This window comes from Podarcis melisellensis, assembly GCF_964234715.1.
Source record: "Podarcis melisellensis genome assembly, chromosome: 16".
NCBI classification, from domain to species: domain Eukaryota; kingdom Metazoa; phylum Chordata; class Lepidosauria; order Squamata; family Lacertidae; genus Podarcis; species Podarcis melisellensis.
Window position 1 is genome coordinate 4,604,684 of NC_138533.1, and position 22,483 is coordinate 4,627,166.

General features: G+C 48.6%; 1 protein-coding gene across 2 annotated transcripts in view; it reads right to left on the reverse strand.

Moving 5' to 3' along the window:
* The window catches only part of ADAMTSL4 (ADAMTS like 4), an 81,060-nt gene that overhangs the window by 17,850 nt on the left and 40,727 nt on the right, over nt 1–22,483 (reverse strand). For both annotated transcript variants that reach the window (XM_081891299.1, XM_081891298.1), the window contains 6 exons: nt 16,359–17,077; nt 13,699–15,199; nt 10,197–10,299; nt 3,999–4,135; nt 3,020–3,224; nt 406–578 (listed from right to left, as the gene is read on the reverse strand). In XM_081891299.1, coding sequence (XP_081747425.1) covers nt 406–578; nt 3,020–3,224; nt 3,999–4,135; nt 10,197–10,299; nt 13,699–15,199; nt 16,359–17,077 — 2,838 coding nt within the window. The remainder of the gene's footprint in view (nt 1–405; nt 579–3,019; nt 3,225–3,998; nt 4,136–10,196; nt 10,300–13,698; nt 15,200–16,358; nt 17,078–22,483) is intronic.

Here is a 22,483-nt window from a genome sequence, read left to right on the forward strand (position 1 = left end):
TCCAGTACTTCTGGGTTTCGGCGGTCCATAACCCAAAAAAACGCAACCTGAAGCAGCTGTAACCCGAAATATGACTGTACATAACAGAAGCCTTAAGGATCAATGATTATTTCTTAAACTTATCAGTTGCTGCTTTTTTTTTAATAACAAAAGTAACTCAAAGCCACTTGCGACAATAAATAAATTCACACACCTGTTAAAACCAGCATAAAACAAAAGAAAATCTGAGAGTCATGAGGACTAGGAACTTGGGTTTTTTAAGTGAATCAAGGAAAGCGGAGCCCCGCCTGCCCCTTGAGAAAAGAGGCAGAGATCTGCATTCGGGGTGAGCCACAGATGTCCAAGCAGCACCCGATTCAACCTCTCCTCTCCCTGAGACTCCAACCCACCCCACTGCGTACTCACATACACATCTATAGGTTCTGTCGTGGGACCCTCTGCGGTCAGGGACTCGCCCTCCCTCCGGTCGCTTCCTGGGCGGCTGTACACAAAGACGGTGCCAGCTGCCTCGTAGTGCCCTGGCGGGTTCACCGCCCAGTTCCCGTTGATGATGGATTTGCCACTGTGACTCCGAAGGGCTGGGAGATTTGGGGGCATAGGGATTGGGGGGGGGGGAGAGATAGAGAGATAGAGAGAGAGAGAGAGTCAACAGCAACATGAAGCTACAGCTGGTTCTAAGTCCCTCTTCCCCTCACTCTGTGGCCCCCATCCACTGCCATTGCAATTTTTATTTTTATTATTTCCCCCCTCTTTATTAATTTCGGGATTTTTACCTACATTATATTACCTCCTTCCAAATTTTTTTAATTCCCCGTACAATTTTGCAATTTTTATTTTTATTCCCTCATTCCAAGTGCAGCTTGCTTTTCAAAAAGACAACCCCTCAATTGGGTTTACAAGATTATCAGTCAAAACAGGTAAAGGTAAAGGTAAAGGGACCCCTGACCATTAGGTCCAGCCGTGTCCGACTCTGGGGTTGTGGCGCTCATCTCGCTTTACTGGCCAAGGGAGCTGGCGTACGGCTTCCGGGTCATGTGGCCAGCATGACTAAGCCGCTTCTGGCGAACCAGAGGAGCGCACGGAAACGCCATTTACCTTCCCTCCGGAGCGGTACCTATTTATCTACTTGCACTTTGACGTGTTTTCGAACTGCTAGGTTGGCAGGAGCAGGGACCGAGCAACGGGATCTCACCCCATCGCGGGGATTCGAACCGCCGACCTTCTGATCGGCAAATCCTAGGCTCTGTGGTTTAACCCACAGTGCCACCCGTGTCCCAAAACAGGTCAAAGGAACGGAACACTCAAATCAAATTCAGCGACGAGGCTAAAATGCTCGTCAACATTCTACACATTGCCTATAACAAAAAAAAATTTTTTTAGCAGGTGCCACAAAGAGGACGGGGAAGGCACCCGCCTGGTGTCAATCGCCAGGGAGTTTCAAAGTGCGGGCACTGCCACGCTAAAAAAATCAGTTTCTTACAAACGCAGGGCGAGTATTTTGTGGCACCTGTAACAGAGTCATGAGATGGGAAGGAGGGCAGGGTAATTCAGGGAACCAAGGCCCCCACCCTGGAGCCACCTCTGAAGGAAAGGCGGAATGCCTCTGAGCCCGTACAGAGTGCACTTGGGTCGCCACAGAGAAACGCAGCCTGCCTGCCTGCCCTCTCCCTGCCCATAGATCTGGCATTAATAACAACAATATTATTTTTTTATTTACACCCCGCCCTTCCTGTTTCAAAAACTGGGCTCAGGGAGGCTAACAACAAATTTAAAACACTTTAATTATAAAAGCAGCATAAAATACGGTATAAAAACATGAATGACAATAAAATTCAAAAATCAATTAGATAATCCCCAGGGTTAGCTGGCTGAATTGGTCCTACTTGGGCTAGCGAGGAGGCCAGGGGAGAATTAGCTGTGGGGTCTCAGAGCATAAAAGGGGAAGGGGAGGGAAGAGAAGGGAAATAAAAGATCAGGCTGAATTCAAATTAAAGGCCAGGCAGAATCGCTCTGTCTTACAGGCCCAACGGAAGGTGGTTACATCCTGCAGGGCCCTGGTTTCCTGGGACAGAGCATTCCACCAGGTCGGGGCCATCACTGAAAAGGCCCTGGCCTTGGTGAAGGATAGTCTGACTTCCTTAGGACCCGGGACCTCTAAACTATGGTTATTCATTAAGGTCCTCTGCGGGGCAGACCAGGAGAGACGGTCCCATAAATACGAGGGGCCTAAGCTACCACATTAAGGAGTAGAGGGCTTCTATCTTGGATGATGATGACGATTTATTACTTTCCCCCGCTTGAGCTGTTCCCAGTGAAACCAGCCCTTTATTAAGAACAATGAGGACTAGAATCTTACTTTATTTTTACAGAGAGATTCGCAGCTCAATGGCAGGGCACACATTTTGCGGGCAAAAGGTCCCTGGGCTCAGTCCTCTGCCTCTCCAGATGGGAAAGTCCCCCTTTATGAAACCCTGCAGAGCCTCTGCCAGTCAGTGTAGGCTATACTGAGTTAGATGGCCCAATTGTCTGCACTGGTAAGAGGCTCCGCTTGTCCAAATGTTGAATTTCTATGTGCGTGCACGGAGAACATCTTCAAGAAGCGGATTCATAAACCCACCGAATTAAACAAACTACAACCCCCCGAGGGACGCTGGTGGCACTGTAGGTTAAACCTAGGACTTGCAGATAAGAAGGTCGGCGGTTCAAATCCCCGCAACAAGGTAAGCTCCCATTGCTCAGTCCCTGCTCCTGCCAACCTAGCAGTTCGAAAGCACGTCAAAGTGCAAGTAGATAAATAGGTACCGCTCCGGCGGGAAGGTAAATGGTGTTTCCGTGCGCTGCTCTGGTTCGCCAGAAGCGGCTTAGTCATGCTGGCCACATGACCCGGAAGCTGAACGCCGGCTCCCTCGGCCAATAAAGCGAGATGAGCGCCAAAACCCCTGAGTCGGCCACAACTGAACCTAATGGTCAGGGGTCCCTTTACCTTTACACCCCCCGATTAAACTGCATAAATACCTACCCAGATAGTTAGGGCTGCGGGTCATTTCCTTAACCTGGATTCGGGTGGCGCCCGCCGGGATCTCCAGGATGCGGTGGTACCCAATGGGGACGTCTGTGTCGCTGAAATTCCCCACGACCAGCTTGCAGGTGGTGTGGTCCCCGCCGCAAACCCCGCAGCTGTCCAGCGTGCGATTCGAACCCAGGACCCCGTCGCAACCGGGGGTCTGGCGAGGCCACGGGAAAAGAGGAGAAACGAGGTCAAGAGATGAGCCGAAGTGTCTGAGCAAGGAGAAGGGGCGTCCCCTTTCATACAGAGGGCAACATCTGGTTCTCCAGATGTTCTCTGATGCCTCCTTCATTCCCCTGCAGCCCAGAAATATATTTTCTCCTCCCTCTCAGGTGCTCCCACCTCCTCCTCCTCCAAGCCCTCCTTAAAAAAACCAGGTCCCTTCCCTTGGAATTAGCAAAGCTAACCGATTTGATAAGACAAAACCCCAAAAATATAATCCGGAAACAATGGAAATGTTTAAATGATGATTTATGTAGGCAAGGATTAAGTGTAATGTGTTGGTTGTGTTTAGAATAGACTTATGAAAGATTTAGAAAACTTATTGATTAGAATATTTGTACGGAAATAATATGGAATAACAGATGCAAATTTGCTTAAAATGTGTATAGGAAGTGCAGTGTAATGCGATGGAAGTCAAACAATGAAGGTTTAAATGTTGAGATATTTGTGGAGTGAATTTGGAGGAAATTCTTCCGATTTTTCTTCTTTTTGCAATTTTTCTTCTTATTTTTTCTTTTTCTTTTCTTCCTTTTCTCTTTTTTGTTCTTTTTTATATGTATGTGCTTATCTGAAAAAATGTGTATGTATGCATTTGTATGTATTTTGCTTGTATTTTGTAATAATTATGTTAAATGAAATTAAATATTAAAAAAAAAAAACAGATCTATTCCAAGTTAACAAGTCAACAACAAGTGAGTGACCAACTCACAAGGCACTGGCCGGCCACGCAGATGTCCTGGGAGGACGATTCACACGGGGTCCCATCCTGGACTTTCTCTGTGTGTCGCACGTAGAAGCGGTAGCCGATGGGGCGGCAGTTCAGCTCGCAGCGCTGTGACCCCCGAACTGCATGATGGGAGAGAGGGAAGTAGAGGGGTCAGTAGGATCGGGGGGGATGGGACCACGTTCATGCTAATAATAATAATAATAATAATAATAATAATAATAATTTATTTATTTATTTATACCCCGCCCATCTTGCTGGGCTTCCCCAGCTACTCTGGGCGGCTTCCAAAAAAATATTAAAATACTGTGATACATCAAACATTAAAAGCTTCCCTAAACAGGGCTGCCTTCAGATGTCTTCTAAAAGTCTGGTAGTTGTTTTTCTCTTTGACATCTGGTGGGAGGGCGTTCCACAGGGCAGGTGCCACCACCGAGAAGGCCCTCTGTCTGGTTCCCTGTAGCTTTGCTTCTTGCAATGAGGGAACCGCCAGAAGGCCCTCGGCGCTGGACCTCAGTGTCCGGGCAGAACAATGGGGGTGGAGACGCTCCTTCAGGTATACTGGACCGAGGCAATTTAGGGCTTTAAAGGTCAGCACCAACACTTTGAATTGTGCTCGGAAATGTACTGGGAGCCAATGTAGGTCTTTCAAGACCGGTGTTATATGGTCTCGGCGGCTGCTGGCAGTTAACAGTCTAGCTGCCGCATTCTGGATTAGTCTGCTTAGTCACCTGGGGCGATCGTGGGCTCCTTTCCAGGTAACCAGAGAAGAATTTGCAAGTAGAAAGCAGAAAGTACTGGAAGCAAGCTCAAATTAACAAACGGACCTCATGAGGGGGCAGTAAAGTTTTGGGGTTAGGGGTTTGGGGGACCCAAAGGCTGTGTCTCTAGGACCTTGAACCCGAGTCAAAGCCTTGACAGAGAGACAAAGGCTTTTGCCCCATCTGCTCTTAACAAAGGAATAAATTGATTTGGTTGTCATGACTATCCCCTACACTGTGGGCAAGAAAGGATTATTCAAAAGGAGTTGGGAGATGGTGGTGTTTAGAAGCTCCCACACTGAGGACTAGAATCTTGAGACTGAGGCAAAACATTAACGAGGAGTCAGAGCTGCTCTGCAAACTCTGGCCGGTTTTTTAAATACCAATCCTGCCTTGCAAATCTTGGTAAGCATTAGTTGGAATCTACACCCACATTAAAAAAATTCTGAAAATGCTTTTTAAAAATACTTTGAATTTTCCATAAGGCTCGCCATCGCCACCTAGTGTCAAATTGTATATTGCACTTAAAACACACTTGAAATATTTTATTTGCAGCTGTATGGCTGAGTCCTAGGTTGGTGGGAACTGTGAGAGATACTCTGTTCAAGATCTCTAAAAAATCTCCGTTTGCAGAATTACAAAGTTTTCCAAACAGTAATGGGAGAACCCCTGTCAAATCTGTTGCAAAAGCCCTCGATGTAGATGCATCCTAAAGAGCGTGACATATTTATTTGTTTGTTTGTTTCATAAAATTTATATACCGCTCGAATAAGGGAGGGAGGCACCCTCCAAGTGGTTTACATAAGGTATACAACGAAATCACAAGACAGTTAACAACAACCATTTTAAAACTTCAAAATACAGTACAGTTGAAATCAATGAAATGCTAAAAACCTGATTGAAATACATTTCCTGTCTACTATTAAAGAATATAAAACTGTGCAAAAAAATGACAGTATGAACAGTACAATGAGAACGATTGGAATACTCGTTTTGTCAGAAGTCTTTTTTATTTAAGTGTTTATTTAAGTATTAATTAGGAAGATTAAGTTTTTTTATGCACATAAATCTGCTTTTTCTTCTTTCTTTTTTCTATATGTTCTTCTTTTCCTTTTCCTTAATTGCTTTTTCTTTAATTTTCTTTTTGTAGTATGAGATTGTAAATTCTTTGGATATGTGCGTATTTTAAATTAATAAAGATTATTTTTTTAAAAAGAAATAAATAACATTTCACCGTTCTCTGTGCCTGCTTAGGCTTTGCTGGATCAACACAGCTTTTAGCAGGTGCCTCCTATGAAAAATGAGGACTAGTGCCTTGAACTTGGTGCAAAACTTCCTTCCGTCATATAGCCAATTTCCAGATGTAGTCGCAAGGCTGCCTCCTCGACCTTCCCACTTTTTTTTGGCCGCCAATAAGTTTTTCGCAGTGAGAGATTTTACGGTACTTTCTTGGGCTCCATGATCGCTGCAGATGGTGACAGCAGCCACAAAATTAAAAGACGCCTGCTTCTTGGGAGAAAAGCAATGACAAACCTAGACAGCATCTTAAAAAGCAGAGATATCACCTTGCCAACGAAGTATAGTAAAAGCTCTGGTTTTCCCAGTAGTGATGTATGGAAGTGAGAGCTGGACCATAAAGAAGGCTGATCGCCGAAGAATGGATGCCTTTGAACTCTGGCGCTGGAGGAGACTCTTGAGAGTCCCATGGACTGCAAGAAGATCCAAACTATCTATTCTGAAGGAAATCAGCCCTGAGTGCTCACTGGAAGGACAGATCCTGAAGCTGAGGCTCCAATACTTTGGCCACCTCCTGAGAAGGGAAGACTACCTGGAAAAGACCCTGATGTTGGGAAAGATGGAGGGCCCAAGGAGAAGGGGACGACAGAGGACGAGATGGTGAGACACTGTTCTCGAAGCTACCAGTATGAGTTTGACCAAACTGCGGGAGGCAGAGGAAGACAGGAGTGCCTGGCGTGCTCTGGTCCAGGGCGTCACAAAGAGGCGGACACAACTAAACAACAACAACAACAAGTTTTTCACATTGTCCAGGTTTTGTTTTTAAAAAGTTGCCGGGCCAGGCTGGCAAGTGAGGGCCGCAATGGCAAGCGAAGGCCTGGGTGGCAAGTGAGGGCTCGATTGCGCCCCCATCTGGCTTCCCTTGCTATAGCATGGAGACCTCTGTCCCGGCCGGCCAGGGCTGTGCCGAATGAAGGAAGTGAAGAACAAAGTGCCTTTTTGTGCAAAGTCTCCCCCATCGCCGCCGCCAGCCCTGCCCCGTCCCGAAGTGCTCAAAAACATAAATATTGGCTCTGGACATCAACAAAGAAGGCCGGCAGAGGGGAGGAAGGAGGTCGAGACGGCTCTGTCTGGAGACTCCCCCCTTGTTTATTTAAGAATATTTAAGCTCATTGGAAGCTTGCATGGGATTTAGTTTCAGGCTGCAGGCAAAGAGGCAATAGCTCTCTTTCGGAAGACAGAGAGAGAGAGGTTTGGAGGCCCAGAAAGACCTACTGACAGCATGTGAGAGGAGATTGCAATCAAGTGCACTCTGTACATGCTCAGATGCCATTTCCCTTGCCTGGAAAATGAGCTGCTCAGTTTTGTACCATCTCTGTATAACCAAGGCTGAAAGTGCCCCTGCCCAAAGCATAGTCGGAAAGATAAAGGGCTCGGATTATGCCAGAGTTTCAGAGATTCCGACATTGAAGGGGGGTCAGGCTGGATGACCCTTTAGGTCCCTTCAAAGGCTGCAATTCTATGAATCCCAGAACCAAAAGACCAATACTGATGATAGAGGTCTTGGGGTGGGTCACATTGGACTGGAGGCCATAACCTCAAGAGCGTCACTGCGTCCCAAGGTGTAGCTAACCAGGGAGAGGGAAATGCACTCTGCGCATGCTCCAGAGTTATCTTGTTTTGTATTATCGTCACGAGGAATTCCAAGGCTGAGAAAGCAGATGCCATGGCTAAGATTAAGACTCTTCCTGAAGACATTAAAAGCAGAGGGGTCTTTGGAGACAGACAGATGCCCATTCCAGGATCAGCCTTCTCAGAAGTGTGACTCTGAGCATGTCAAGAGTGCTTCCTTTTCTGACGCTGTCCTCCCAGGAGGAGGAGGAGGACGTGAGGGAAGGGGCAGAGAACTGTGTTCCCTTGAACTGGGCGAGAACTGTTTGCTGCAAAAAAACAAAACAAAACCACAATATGTACTTTGATCTGACAAGTTGCGTATTTTTGGAAAAAGGGAAACGGACACAACTGCCGTCTTCTCCACAGCTGGCCAGCAGAGGGCGCTGGCATTCTGCCCACGCCACAAATCGCCCAAAAATGTTTGGGGCACGGTTGGAGGGCGAAGACCCCAGGGATAAAGCAGATTCATGGGTGCGATGGGTGGAAGAGATAAGATATCATATATAATCCTTGGCAATAATTAAATTTCTTTCTCTCACTCACACACACACACAAACACACTCCGTTCCAAGCCAGAAGAGAGGCCTTAAATCTCCCAGCATAAATACAGATTTTGGCCCGGGGCCACCAATGAGATCAGCTCAAAAAATGACACACGTGGGAAATGAGGGGGTGGCTGTTTGCCGTCCCCTTCCCCACCCGCCTCACTTTCCAAACTGGTTCCGGCACACCTTCCCCCAAAGGCAGAAATCCCACCGGTGAAGCTTCCTCTGCAGCGATGCAGGAAAACGGCAGCACACGGCCTTTCACCGCCCTTGCAGTGTCCTGTGGCAAGGAGTTCTGCAGGCCCACAAGGATGCAGCTTAAGCGGGAGGGTTTTGCAGAAAACGGGTCTGGAAACCCGGGGGACCCTTCTGGGCAGAATGGAAAGACTGTGGACTTTTAATAATAATAATAATAATAATAATAATAATAATAATAATAATCCTCAATCCTCAAGGAGTTGCAAGCTTGGCTGCTCCAAAGCCTGGCATCGCCTGAGCTTCTTTTCCCTAAGCCGCGCCGTCCTTGCAGTGACCTCTCCAAATCTCCTTATGTAAGTGACAAATACCCACTGGCCCCATGCTGGTATAAATTGTTCATTAAAATAATAGGGGGGGCTGAGAAAGAGGGGAAGAAACACTCCCTAACCCCCCCCCCAGCTCCCTCCCTGAGATTGCTGGAGAGCTCAGCTGCTGTTTGCAGAGGTCAGGCGGGGAGAAAAGTCACAGGCGGGCAGCGTATAAACCTTCGAGATCGCGCTTCTAGATTGCCAGAGATGTCTGGCATCCCCCCCGACTGGAGAGCCAAGATCTGCCGGCCGTAGTGAGCTGGAGAAGGCAAAGGCCAGCTGTCCGCTCAGGAGGGGAAGCCGAAACCCCAGAGAGAAAAGGCCCCCGTCATATGCTAAAAGGTGTGGGGTATCCATCTGTGCAACAACACAGCAACTCAGCTTCTCAAAGAAGCTGTTTCTGCTTTGAGAGCAAGCCGCTAGTCCTCAAGGCCGCAAAGGCACATGCGAAAGGGAACGGCGTGTCTGATCTGGGGACAGTGGCTGCTGGATCTAAGCCTGGCCAATATAATAATAATAATACTAATAATAATATTTATTTACTATTTATTTATACCCCGCCCATCTGGCTGGGTTTCTCCAGCCACTCTGGGCAGCTTCCAACAAAACACTAAAATACAATAACCTATAAAACATTAAAAATTCTTTCCAGTAGCACCTTAAAGACCAACTAAATTAGTTCTTGGTATGAGCTTTCGTGTGCATGCACACTTATGTGTATCTGAAGAAGTGTGCATGCACACGAAAGCTCATACCAAGAACTAACTTAGTTGGTCTTTAAGGTGCTACTGGAAAGAATTTTTTTTGTTTTGACTATGGCAGACCAACACGGCTACCTATCTGTAACTGGAACTATAAAACATTAAAAGCTTCCCTGAACAGGGCTGCCTTCAGATGTCTTCTAAATGTCAGGTAGTTGTTTTTCTCTTTGACATCTGGTGGGAGGACGTTCCACAGGGCGGGTGCCACCACCGAGAAGGCCCTCTGCCTGGTTCCCTGTAACTTCACTTCTCGCAATGAGGGAACCGCCAGAAGACCCTCGGCGCTGGACCTCAGTGTCCGGGCTGAAAGATGGGGGTGGAGACTTTTCTTCAGGTATACTAGGCCGAGGTCGTTTAGGGCTTTCAAGGTCAGCACCAACACAACACAACACAACACAACACAGCCAGCTTTCTGCTCCTGCTCCTGCCTTCTCTGAACCATGCAAACCATAGCAGCAAAGTATCGAGCGCCTGGAAGCATGTCTTCATGCACTGCGGGTCAACTGCAGAACTCCCTGCCACAAGATGTACGGCCAGCTGGGCAGGTGTCAAAGGCATCAGACCGACAGCTGGGGCAGTCACTCCCCATTTGAAAATAGGTTTGGGGCAACCTTAAAATTTGGAGAGGCGGGACTCTTACCGTCCGTGAAGGGCTCCCACTGGTACAGGCGTCCCATGAACTCCTGGTTGTTGTATGCCGCACACTGGACGGCCCGAGGATCAGGTCGATCGGGCGGGCACGGCTGCGGAAGGAAAAGGGGGGAAGGCCAGGCAGAGAGAGAGAGAGAGAGAGAGAGAGATCATTCCTGGATTTTAAAAAGATGAACTTGCAATATAGCAAAACTTCTTCCCAGTTTGGAGAAAGGATGTAATTTGACACATTTGTGTGCAGCCCTTACATTGCACTGTATCCCACGTTACTCAGCGTAGACCCATTAAAATTGATGGACATGGCTAACGCAGGCCCATTGATTCCAGTGGGTCTCCTCTGAGTAGAAATGGGTTGGATTTTAGCCTCTGAAGGACACACACAATGAGACCGTCTTTCATCCATGTAACAACCTCACAAGGTAGGTCAAAGAGAGAAACATAGAGGAAAGCAGGCCCCCGGGCATCCAATAAGCTTTGCGATCAAAGAAGGGATTCGAACTCGCATCCTCCAAACCGCAAGGCCGCTCTGATTATTGTCAGGAGGGGAAAAAGGAAATTAAGACCCTTGAAACAGGTTTTATCAGGTCAATGCATCCTAAGAAGCTGTTCTAAGAGCAAATTCATTAATGGCTGTTGTCCGAACAGTCTTTGAAAACGTGGACGTTTTTGGTGTTTGGTTTCCCACCCCTCGTAAAAAGCCCAGAAACCCTGCCCTCGTACTAACGATAAAGGAGGTTTGGGAAATTAAGCAGGAAATTCAATCACGAGCTTATCTCCTGCTCACTTCAAAGGGCCGGTAACAATAGAGGCATTATCTACAGAGAAGCTGGACGCCCAGAGAGGTCATATAGGATTGGGGAGAAACATTTCCTTTCTGCCTCCTCCCAGTGCATTAAAAGTGGTTTAAAAGAGGGGTTTGCTATGTGTGGATAAACAGGTTGTGTAGGCTTTGGCGTAGATTCCAAAACCTGCTGGATCTGTTTGACCGGAGTCAAGAGCAGCTGAAAAGAAAATGAGAAAAATCTAGCAAATGATGCCCCTCTGGATCTCTTAAAAAAATAATCGCTTGCCTCCAGCCAAAGGCATCTCTGAAAGATCATCACACACACACACACACACACACTCCTTGCTCTAACCACTAGGCCTTCCAGAATGGCTCAAAGTTAGGAGTTGGATCCAGCAGTTAAAGAGGAAAGGGCCCAAGTGTGTTTAATTCCAAGTTGTACTTATTCACGGACAACCTTCCTCTTCTACAAATAATCCTCCCCAACTTGAAGGCAGCTGTTTGTCTGGTCCCAACAGGCCAAACAGAAAAGCTTGGAAGCAGCCACACAAAACGCCCATGGCTCTAGTCCCTAAGACTTCGCCAGAGCCATCTCTCTGAACAAAGAGGTCTGTTTCCCATCACTGTTTGAAAACTCTTTGTTTACAAGACAAGTAAAAAACAGGAGACTGCACCGTACGTTTCTGAAAGTCTTGGGCTGCGTACGTACACTCCATATATTTCAAACACCCTCCCTAAAGAATACTGGGAACTGTAGTTCCCCCCCAGACAGAGCTACAATCCCCAGCACCCTTTGCAAGCTACAGTTCCCAGGGTTCTTTGGGGGTGGGAAAGCGTGCTTTAAATGTGTGCTGGGTAGGCCATCTTCATCAGAAAATAAACAACAGTTTGAGCACCAGCTTCTGAACTCGGGATGTAAGGAGCCCAATTAGCTGAATCAGGGCTGTTTTGCAGTAAAACACAACTAAAATGCAATAGGAGGAATATCTATTCGTTGAATTTAAACTCCTTAATTCTAGACTCCTGTTAACTTTGCTGCTAACCCCCTCCACTCCTTTCAAGTGTCTCTTCAACCCTGCTACTTCCGGTCCATTCTGCTAATTTTTTGGGCACACCACCAGACTGTAAGAATGATAAAACGAGTCTTGGCAGACCACATAATGATTTTTTTCCCCTGCCTCTTGTACCGATTGCAATGCGCTGCGCTAGATGCTGTGCAATTTTGGGTTGCATTTTTATTGCTTCCTGGATATCGTACTTTTGTGTACAGTGGTACCTCGGTTTCCGAACATCGACGAGTGTTTCGGTTTTCTAACGCCATAAACCCAGAAGTAAACCACCCCCTCCATTCTACCTTGATGCTGAGGTCCAGCTCCGAGGGCCTTCTGGCGGTTCCCTCACTGCAAGAAGTGAAGTTATAGGGAACCAGGCAGAGGGCCTTCTCAGTGGTGGCACCCGCCCTGTGGAACGCCCTCCCATCAGATGTCAAAGAGAACAACAACTACCAGAGTTTTAGAAGACATCTGAAGGCAGCCTTGTTTAGGGAAGCTTTTAATGTTTGATGCATTACTGTATTTTAAGATTTTGTTGAAAGCCGCCCAGAGTGGCTGGGGAAGCCCGGCCAGATAGGCGGGGTATAAATAATTTATTATTATTATTATTATTATTATTATTATTATTATTATTATTATTATTATTAATGCTTCGGTTTTTGAACACGCCTTGGAAGTTGAACATGCAATGCAGCTTCCGTACTGAAGCTTCCGTGTTGAGTTTTCGGTTTTCGAACGTATTGGAACTCGAACGGTCTTCTGGAGCGGATTACGTTTGAAAAATGAGGTCTCACTGTACCGCAATTTGAAGTCCGAGGAATTCAAACTGCAATACAGCAAAGCACAATGCAAGGAATATGCACCCGTGAATTAAAATTAAACTCCTTTCATTCTCCAGTCCTGTCTACGCTGTTGATCCTCTCCACTCCTTTCAAACAGCTCCTACATCTGTTGCTTCTGTTCCATTGCTGCAAACTTTCTGGGTGGACCAAACAATTTAAAGAAGGATGGCACAGCCTCTGCTCACATCTACTGCTGCCCTGTTCTTCAGGCATGCCACAGGCCACCAGAATAATAATAATAATAATAATAATAATAATAATAATAATAATAATAATTTATAATTTGTACCCTGCCCATCTGGCTGGGTTTCTCCAGCCATTCTGGGCAGCTTCCAACAAAGATTAAAGGTTAAGGGACCCCTGACCATTAGGTCCAGTCGTGACCGACTCTGGGGTTGTGGCGCTCATCTCGCTTTACTGGCCGAGGGAGCCGGTGTTTATCTGCAGACAGTTTTTCCGGGTCATGTGGCCAGCATGACTAAGCTGCTTCTGGCGAACCAGAGCAGCACACAGAAACGCCATTTACCTTCCCGCCTGAGTGGTACCTATTTATCTACTTGCACTTTGACGTGCTTTCGAACTGCTAGGTTGGCAGGAGCAGGGACTGAGCAACGGGAGCTCACCCCGTCATGGGGATTCGAACCACCGACCTTCTAATCGGCAAGTCCTAGGCTCTGTGGTTTAACCCACAGCACCACCCGCGTCTCCAACAAAGATTAAAAAGACATTAAAATGAAGCACGCAGGCCACTGTTGGACCACAATTTGGGAGCCCCTGCTATAGGGCGGAAAAAACCCCACCCTGATCTCTTACCTCTTGCCTGCAAGCCTTGAATTGCTTGCTCTCTCCTTCGCAGTGGAAGGTCTCGGTGCCAGGATAGTAGAGGTTCCACTGCGGCACTTCGCCACCCGGGCGCACTCCTCCCGGCTGCCCCCTGGCGTGGAACTGAACAGGGTTGCCCCGGTGTAGCAGCCAAATGTCTGGCTCTGCAGGACGAGGAGCCACAGGCTGGTCCACAAAGAGGCTGTGCGACGGCCGTCTGCCCTGGCCACCCGCCTGATGCTCATTCTGCCTCTGGTTCCGGGACCGGGATTGCCCGTGGGGCGGGCGGTTCGCATGTCCTGCCCCATCAGGCTGGGCCACGGAGCTGCTCTCTGGGCGGCGGGGCGGCTCCGGCGTGGCCCGGTGGCTCTTCCCCGCTCCGGGCCCCTTCCTCTTGGCAGCAGAGCCGTTGTTTCTGAGGACGTGGTGGGTCAGCCGCAACTCCCCCTGCGCATGGGGAAGGGGGCTGCCTGCCACGGAGGGCCCCTGGGAGGAGGAATGCGTCACGGCCGCTGTGGGGTGGCCGCCTCCCTCTCCGCCCCCGCCTGACGTGGGGATCGAGCCGCCTGTGGAACTCTCTGCCACTTCAGGCGTCTCGTGGGGACTTGCAGAGGATTCTGGGAGATGCTTCTCGTGGGAACTTGCAGAGGATTCTGGGAGATGCTTCTCGTGGGGACTTGCTGAGGATTCTGGGAGACGCTTCTCTTGCGACCTTGCAGAGGATTCTGGGAGATGCTTCTCTTGGGAACTTGCAGAGGATTCTGGGAGATGCTTCTCGTGGGGCCTTGCAGAGGATTCTGGGAGACGCTTCTCGTGGGGCCTTGCAGAGGATTCTGGGAGATGCTTCTCTTGCGGCCTTGCAGAGGATTCTGGGAGACGCTTCTCGTGGGACCTTGCAGAGGATTCTGGGAGATGCTGGTTCCCCGAAGGTGCTGTGGCGTCCCCTGGCTGATGAGCCTTGTCGTGTGACCCTGGAGAGCTTGCTGCTGTCTTCCCACGATGCTCTGCTTCCCCCGAAGATTCGCTCTTCTGCGGCGTGGCCGTACCCGGTTCTGTGGGCTGCTCTATGTCCGCCGTGCCCCCTCTGTTTGCCGCATGCCCATGACCCTCTGAGTGACCGTGCCCCAAATGGCTCTTCACCCCCTCACCAGCCTGATTGTGGGGCTGGGCAGCAGCGTCTGCCAGCAGAGGCTGTTTTGGCTTCAGGGGGGTCCTGGGTTCGGCCCTGGAGTTCAGGGGCCCCTTCTCCCGGCCAGTTTCCTCCTGCTCCTCTTCCTCACGGGAGGAAGAGCGGACAGCTTTACGCCTCTGTTTTTTCGAAGGTGGGGGAGGAGGAGGGGGAGGCGGGGACGGGGGCTCCCCGCCTCTGCCCCCGTGGTGCCTCTTGAATCGGGGCTGGGTCCCCTCGGCCAAGTCTGTGTGGAGGGGCAAGGCGAACGGCAGCTTCCCGTAGCCGTACTTGCCTGGCTTGATCGGCTCTCGAACCCGGGACCTGAGGGCGAAAAGTGCCACAATGTGAATTTGAAACCAAACAAAGAGAACGTCAGCAATGTCTAGGCAACACGATGGCCATGTACATACGCAATAGACAATCTTTAGAGAATTCCTTCAAACCATAAAAGTACAAAATGAAATCTTTAGTCTAAAAGTCTCTGAAAATCTTTAAATGAGTGAGGTACCAGATTTTGTATGATGAAAGGCAAGCTGTGAAGCTTTGTGTATTCAGCAAACGTCCAACACTGAACAGTAATTCCGGATATTGACTACAGTGGTACCTCTGGTTACATACTTAATTTTTTCCGGAGGTCCGTTCTTAACCTGAAACTGTTCTTAACCTGAAGCACCACTTTAGCTAATGGGGCCTCCTGCTGCTGCCGCACTGCCGGAGAACAATTTCTGTTCTCATCCTGAAGCAAAGTTTTTAACCCGAGGTTATTTCTGGGTTCACAGAGTCTGTAACCTGAAGCTTATGTAACCTGAAGCGTATGTAACCCAAGGTACCACTGTACTGTTGCGTAGAATTCTTTGTCAGCGTGGTGGAAGGATATAGAATTGCTTCATAAACCCATCTTATGTGACTACATTATTACATGAGCACTGTTCCACAGGATTTGATATTTTCATTTATATACATTCATTCGAAATATCCAGAATCACTTTTCAGTGTTGGGCATCATATTTGCTGAATGGTTGGACAGTGTTTTCGAGGCTACCAGCGTGAGTTTGACCAAACTGCGGGAGGCAGTGGAAGACAGGAGGGCCTGGAGCCTGATTGGTCCAGGGGGTCACAAAGAGTCGGACACGGCAAAACGACTAAACAACAACAACATGACCTCCGGGGTTTGCTAAATGCATTCCTCGATTCCTGTTTTAATTACCTGGACATGTATGCATGCTCAAAGTAGTCTTTGTAGTTAAAAGGATTTCTCTTATCTAACTTGTCCCCATGTGGTGGGTTTTTTGAAATGCTCAGAGGAAATCTAATTGGTTCTTACAGGCGCTGGGTTAAAAGTTCTTTTGTTAATAAAATAGACCTGGGCCAGGGTGTGACAGAGTATGATCTGCACTTCCTCCCAGAGTCTTGCTGGTCAAGCCTCGTATTTTGTTTTAATCAGGGTCCAGGCCCACCCTAAACCAGACCCCAAACTCACCTCCGGGCCACTGGCGACTCCGGCGTAGGAGAGGCAGCCCAGCTGCGGCGGTCACCGTCCCCTTGACCACCATGGCGCGGCCGGTCAGGCCTCAAGCCCGCCTCGGGGCTGTCCCTCCTCAGGGGTTTGAACAAGGGGATGGCGTCCCGGACGGGGGTCCGGGCGGCTGCGCTGTGCCTGAAGGGCTGGTTGGGGGTCCGGCGAGATTCCTGGTTCCCCCGATGCCTCGGCGGGTGGACCCCAGCCTCCTGCACGGGAGCAGGGTCCCTCCGGCGGCCATGCTGGGGCGCGACGGTGTCTCGCGAGGGCAGTTCCTCGGCCGGGAGCGCCTGGTGGCGGGTGTGGCGGTTCTGGGGTCCGAGGCGTGGGGTGCGAGGTGGCTGGGCCTGGCCATGGAGGGTCAGCGCTGAGCCGTGGAAGGGCAGACCCGGCCTGGCACTGCCCTCGGTGTGGAGAGGGTAGGATGGCTGGCCCGGGTAAGGGCTAGCGGGCCGGTTCTCGTGGGCCTGCAGAGGGTACAGCGGCTGCGGGGCCAGCTCTGGCCGGCCGGCCCAGGGGACGCGCTGGTACGGGGACTGGCACGCCCGAGTCCTTTCCATGACCCCCAGGCCGCAGGGCTGCGAGCAGGCTGACCACGATGCCCAGGCGCTCCACAGACCGGGCACCCGGCTCCCGGGGCCGTCGTCCTCAGCGGCCTGGCGAGGTCTCCTGCGGGGAACCTGAGGGTGGAAGAAGCAGGGGGACATCGTCAGTGGGGTGGACCTTGCCGGGACCGGAACCCGCCACCCGTCGCCACCCGTCGTCCCTTCTCCACGTACGGAAGAAGAGCCCGAGATGTAAAAAAAGACGAAGTCCCTGCCAGAAAAGAATAACAATTTAAGGGTTTTTTTCTTTCCCCTAATTTTTTTATTCCTTTTATAACACAACTAAACAACACAAACAGAAAAACCAAACAATACAAACAAATTCTTGTCTTATCCTTATTTTTCTAAACATTGTTAGGTGGGCTTCCCCAAGTCCCCCCTATCTGATTTTCATTTTACCTCATCTTTAGCAGTTTACATATATCATAATTTTTAACCTTTTTTTAAAAATCACGCTTACTTTTGCCATACAAATCAACTACCAGACTTTTAGAAGAAATCTGAAGGCAGCCCTATTTAGGGAAGCTTTTAATGAATTACTGGATTTTAAAATTTTGTTGGAAGCTGCCCAGAGTGGCTGGGGAGGCCCGGCCAGATGGGCAGGGTATAAGTAATAAATTGTTGTTGTTGTTGTTGTTGTTGTTGTTGTTGTTGTTGTTGTTGTTGTTCTGGCCAAGTGATCTCCCTCAGGTCCAAATCCAGTGCTCTAACCATTGCACCACACCACTCTGTACAAAAAAACCCCCAATCATGTTCCTATAACTTTCGCCTTGCTGGGGAGGAAGGGAAAGGGTCTCTGCCTTTTCCCGATCCGAATTGGCCACCCGCTTGCCAGAATTATTTCTTCCCTCTTCCAAACAGACACAGAAAGAACTGTCCTGGGTGCCAGGAGATCCTTCCCAGCTGCTGACCGTCTGACCGGGCAGCTGGTTTCCTCCCTCGCTGGGCGAGGGCGTCGCAGATGCACGGAGCTGGAGAGGTCTGGACAGGGCACATTTTTCAGCCAAAAAAGGAAATTATTAATAATGTGTAAAGGCTGGTCTGCTCTATAACCCAAATCCTTGGCACCGTGGAGTGGGGGACCAAGTCGCGGGGAGAGATAGCGCTGGGGTGGAAGATAACAGAGGCACCAGTCCGTCGGGCGAAAGGGAACCTGGGTTGCTTTTGCTCTAAAAGGAACTCAAAAGGATTGTGGGTTATTTGCTGGTGGAGTACAGGGTCAGGTTTAAGGTGCTGGTTTTGACTTTTAAAGCCCTAGGACCCACGGGACCGCCTCTCCTGGTCTGCCCCGCGGAGGACCTTAAGGTCCACAAATGACAACATTTTGGAGGTCCCAAGTCGCAAGGTGCTTAGATTGGTCTCAACTAGGGCCAGGGCCTTTTCAGCGCTGGCCCCGACTTGGTGGAACGCTCTGTCACAAGAGACCAGGGCCCTGCGGGACTTGAGATCTTTCCACAGGGCCTGCAAGACAGAGCTGTTCCACCTGGCCTTTGGTTTGGACTCACTCTGACCCTTATGTATCCTTCCCCTTATGGTTTTGACTGCGGTTCTGTGATTCTAAGTCTTTGTTTCCATCCTGCTCTCTGCTGAGTTCTGCAAGGGGCGACACTGAGATTGAGGAGGAAGCTGAGAGGCAGGGCCAGCTCCACCCAAACTGGTTGTAAGAAATGGGAAATTGAGGCTGCACCCTGAACCAGAAGCTGGTTTTTAGAGAGGGAGTCAAGAAGGTTATCAATGGCTAGCAGCCATTAATAGGCTTCTCCTCCTTTATGAATTCATCCCCTCTTTTTTTAAATCCGACCACATTGGCATCCGTCACTGTCCTGAGAGTCAGTTCCACAGTTTAACGAAATAAACAGGGAATCACTGGCAACCTGAGATAATTCTAACTGGAGTTTACGGGGATGGCTACCAGGAACGTTAATAATAAAAGTAATAATTTCATTATCTATACCCACCCATCTGGCTGGGTTTTCCCAGCCACTCTGGGCGGCTTACAGCAAAATATAAAAACATAATAAAACACCGTGCATTAAAAACTTCCCGATACGTTCTGCATGCCAAACAGGCACTCTGCCTCAGACCTACAAATACGGCAGGCTGTAATAATAATAATAATAATAATAATAATAATAATAATAATAATAATAAATAATTTTATTTATACCCCGCCCTCCCCAGCCAAGACCGGGCTCAGGGCGGCTAATAACCGATATAAAACAACTGATTGAAATACAACTAAAAAAAACAAGATTAAAATACAACATTAAAATGCAGCCTCATTTCAGCAGAAACTCAAGAACTTTTTGGGGGATGAAAACGTCAAATCTTCACCAAGGCTAACTATCCAGACTGGTCCTACGTGGGCCAGAAAAAAGCCGGGGAAGTCCCCAAGTAGGGTTATCACTCAGCTGTGAGCCTGTGTCTGTAAAAACCAGAATATCAACAGTCTACTTTACAGGTTTGTTGTACAGATAGTAATTTCCTGTGTAAAAAAAAATAATATAAAAAATTAAGAGGTGATGATTGACCCCAGGCACAAGGAGAAAGGACTTTCAACCTCTGGCTGGAATAATTCCCCGTTCTGATTCCACCAGCGATCCACATCAGAAGGGCCTTTGGGGGGTTCTTATTCCTGCTTTCCATCTCGTCCGTGATGCAACACCCCAAACCACCGCCTTCCAGGGTCTCCGTCTAAAGTTACAAAATCAACATCTAGAAAATTGAGCCCAGATGCTCCAGGCACACTGGTCCAAGCTGACGCAGCGCATACGGCCCAGAGAGAAATAAACTGAGATGCTTCTTTTCACGCCGACCGGAGAGAAGGGTCTTTCATTTGAACAACCTCTCGCTTTGTCCCCCTTCCGAAGAAGGCAGCCTTATTTCTCGCGCAACAAATCTGGCCGGCGGCAAACGTCCCTGGGGAGTCAGTTTGGGGAAAGCTTTGCCCGTTCTGCACTTCTGCACGTGAAGAGGAGGAGGGAAAGCGCCACAAGGCCAGGGAGACAAAACCTCTCTGTTCCGTTCGATTCAAATCATACACTGTTTTTGTCCAGTTTCCCTCTCCAAAGTGTTATCGGGATTTATTCTCTCTCTGGACTGCCCCTGTGTTATTTAAGTGCTAGCATCTTCCAGATGGCAGAAAGTGAGGAGGAATTAAAGAACCTTTTAATGAGGGTGAAAGAGGAGAGTGCAGAATATGGTCTGAAGCTCAACATCAAAAAAACGAAGATCATGGCCACTGGTCACATCACCTCCTGGCAAACAGAAGGGGAAGAAATGGAGGCAGTGAGAGATTTTACTTTCTTGGGCTCCATGATCACTGCAGATGGTGACAGCAGCCACGAAATTAAAAGACGCCTGCTTCTTGGGAGAAGGGCAATGACAGGCCTAGACAGCATCTTAAAAAGCAGAGACATCACTTTGCCAACAAAGGTCCGTATAGTTAAAGCTCTGGTTTTCCCAGTAGTGATGTATGGAAGTGAGAGCTGGACCATCAAGAAGGCTGATTGCCGAAGAATGGATGCTTTTGAATTCTGGTGCTGGAGGAGACTCTTGAGAGTCCCATGGACTGCAAGAAGATCAAACCGATCCATTCTGAAGGAAATCAGCCCTGAGTGCTCCCTGGAAGGACAGATCCTGAAGCTGAGGCTCCAGGACTTTGGCCACCTCATAAGAAGAGAAGACTCCCTGGAAAAGACCCTGATGTTGGGAAAGAAGGGGAGGACAGAGGACGAGATGGTGGGACAGTGTTCTCAAAGCTACAAACATGAGTCTGACCAAACTGCGGGAGGCAGTGGAAGACAGGAGTGCCTGGCGTGCTCTGGTCCAGGGGGTCACAAAGAGGTGGACACGACTAAACGACAACAACAATCCTCCAGATGTTGCTACGCTACAGTTCCCATCACCCTTGACCCCGGCCGGCCCCCCCGGCTTGCTAAGGGCTGGAATCCAGAAACATCTGGAGGGCTCAGAATCCGCACCCATGGCTTGAGTATACATCTCCCCCCTTCAGCCTGGCCACCTCCAGATTTCGTTGGATTCCAGCTCCCACCTGGAGGGTCACAGATGTCCCTCATTCCTGTTGTAGAAAAGAAAAAGAAAAACCATTTTGGGAGTGGGGTGGGGGACAGAATTATAGGATATATAGAATATCTTTCGAACCAGATGCTATATTCCTTGGACTTTTTAAAGATACAGTTAATCCGAAGGATAAAGACTTGGTCGGGAGCGTGCCGATGGAGGCCAAAGTCACGCCAACGTTTATCAGCTGCCTGGCAGAAAGCGTGGGCCACAATAATAATTTTCAAGAGTACGAGTTGATTTATTACGCACATGTATTTAAAAGGTTAAATTGGAAATGAAAGGATGGAACAGATCTAGAGACTCTTTGGATTCTGTTTTTAGACGGCCATTAATCAAGATTGCCATATTTATATTGCGGAAAGTATGTATATATTAGGGGCTGCTCGCTCCACCGGCCAGCCCCACACCAGCCCCACATTAACTCCCTACCTTCTGTTTCCCACCCTGGAGAAGCCCAGCCAGTCGGTGGGGTATAAATAATAAATATTATTATTCAGCTCCTAAGATGCCCTTTGACTTTCTTAACCACACCTGAATAAGGCAGATTCCATGCTAGAGTTCATTAGGAAAAGAATCGAAAAACTGCCACTATCATAATGCCATTATACAAAGGGATGGTAGGACTGCATTTTGAGGATGGTTCTGGTCGTCTCCCTTGAAAAAGGATATTGTAGAGCTGGAAAAGGTTCAGAAAAAAAGCTAGCAAAATGATTGAGGGGGTTGAGCCGCCACTGATACACATAGCTCAGTTCAGTATTTCTTATTCACGAATGTTTTCCCCACACTGTTAAAAGTGCAGGGCTCCTTACGTCAGCTATCATCTTCACAACTGAGTTGTCCAGATAGGTCTGGAATACGTCCATTTCACAGGTTAAGGGGATGAGGCTAAAGGCTGATAATGCTCAGGATTTGCTTGCTTGTAAGCTTTTATGGTCTGAAGCTCAACATCAAAAAAACGAAGATCATGGCCACTGGTCCCATCACCTCCTGACAAATAGAAGGGGAAGAAATGGAGGCAGTGAGAGATTTTACTTTCTTGGGCTCCATGACCACTGCAGATGGTGACAGCAGTCACGAAATTAAAAGATGCCTGCTTCTTGGGAGAAAAGCAATGACAAACCTAGACAGCATCTTAAAAAGCAGAGACATCACCTTGCCAACAAAGGTCCATATAGTTAAAGCTCTGGTTTTCCCAGTAGTGATGTATGGAAGTGAGAGCTGGACCATAAAGAAGGCTGATCGCCGAAGAATGGATGCTTTTGAATTCTGGTGCTGGAGGAGACTCTTGAGAGTCCCATGGACTGCAAGAAGATCAAACCGATCCATTCTGAAGGAAATCAGCCGTGAGTGCTCACTGGAAGGACAGATCCTGAAGCTGAGACTCCAATACTTTGG